The sequence below is a fragment of the Nestor notabilis genome, unplaced genomic scaffold, assembly GCF_000696875.1.
Source record: "Nestor notabilis isolate BGI_N333 unplaced genomic scaffold, ASM69687v1 scaffold10135, whole genome shotgun sequence".
Taxonomy (NCBI): domain Eukaryota; kingdom Metazoa; phylum Chordata; class Aves; order Psittaciformes; family Psittacidae; genus Nestor; species Nestor notabilis.
In genome coordinates this window covers 18,124-18,771 of record NW_009930644.1, presented here as the reverse complement: position 1 = coordinate 18,771, position 648 = coordinate 18,124, and the positions used below count along the sequence as shown (strand labels likewise).

At 38.3% G+C, this 648-nt stretch overlaps 1 protein-coding gene across 2 annotated transcripts in view; it reads right to left on the bottom strand.

Annotated features, from left to right (window-relative positions):
* Positions 1 to 20: 20 nt before the first annotated feature.
* OXNAD1 (oxidoreductase NAD-binding domain containing 1) overlaps positions 21 to 648 on the bottom strand; it is a 14,645-nt gene continuing 14,017 nt past the window's right edge. For both annotated transcript variants that reach the window (XM_010015502.1, XM_010015503.1), the window contains one exon: positions 21 to 175. In XM_010015502.1, coding sequence (XP_010013804.1) covers positions 21 to 175 — 155 coding nt within the window. The remainder of the gene's footprint in view (positions 176 to 648) is intronic.

Sequence of the window (648 nt, the reverse complement as noted above, 5' to 3'; positions counted from 1 at the left end):
TTTCGGGTCAGCAGGTGTCACTACCACCATTTCTCAAAGAAAACATGGTTTCTAGGAACACCCATGTCAGACAGCAGTTTGGATATAGATTCTATCATCGGAGGTGGACCGCAGATGTACCATAAAGTATCCTTAGATATATGTTTTTCTAGATCCTTTTCAGATATTCTTCCCTCTGACAAAGAAAAAAAAAGTAGGAAACAAGAACAGAAACATTAATCAGGAAGTAACTTCAAAACGAATGACTGGTTTGAGGCGTTAGAAGCATTCATCTCTTAAAAATGTTGAAGGATAATCGCTACTGAGACTGGAGGCTTCCAAACCCATTTGTCCTTCAGAGGATTTCAGTACTTCAGTTGGAAGGCACAGGTATAAGTCACTGAAGAGGCACATGGCTTACATATGACTAAAAATCCCACTTTCAGAGGTAAAGAAATAGGTATCTCCAACACAAATGCAACAGAAAGGGAAACATGATGAAGTGTCCTTTAGAAGCAGTTGGCTTCCCCTTCATCAATCCCACCTTCAGCAAAGTAAATACTTTTGCTTAATAGTTTCTGGAATAAAATTTGCAGTGGGAAATACTGGTATAAAGTTTGGAACTGACAGAGGAGGTTTATTAGAAATGAAAACAAAACCTGCATTTTT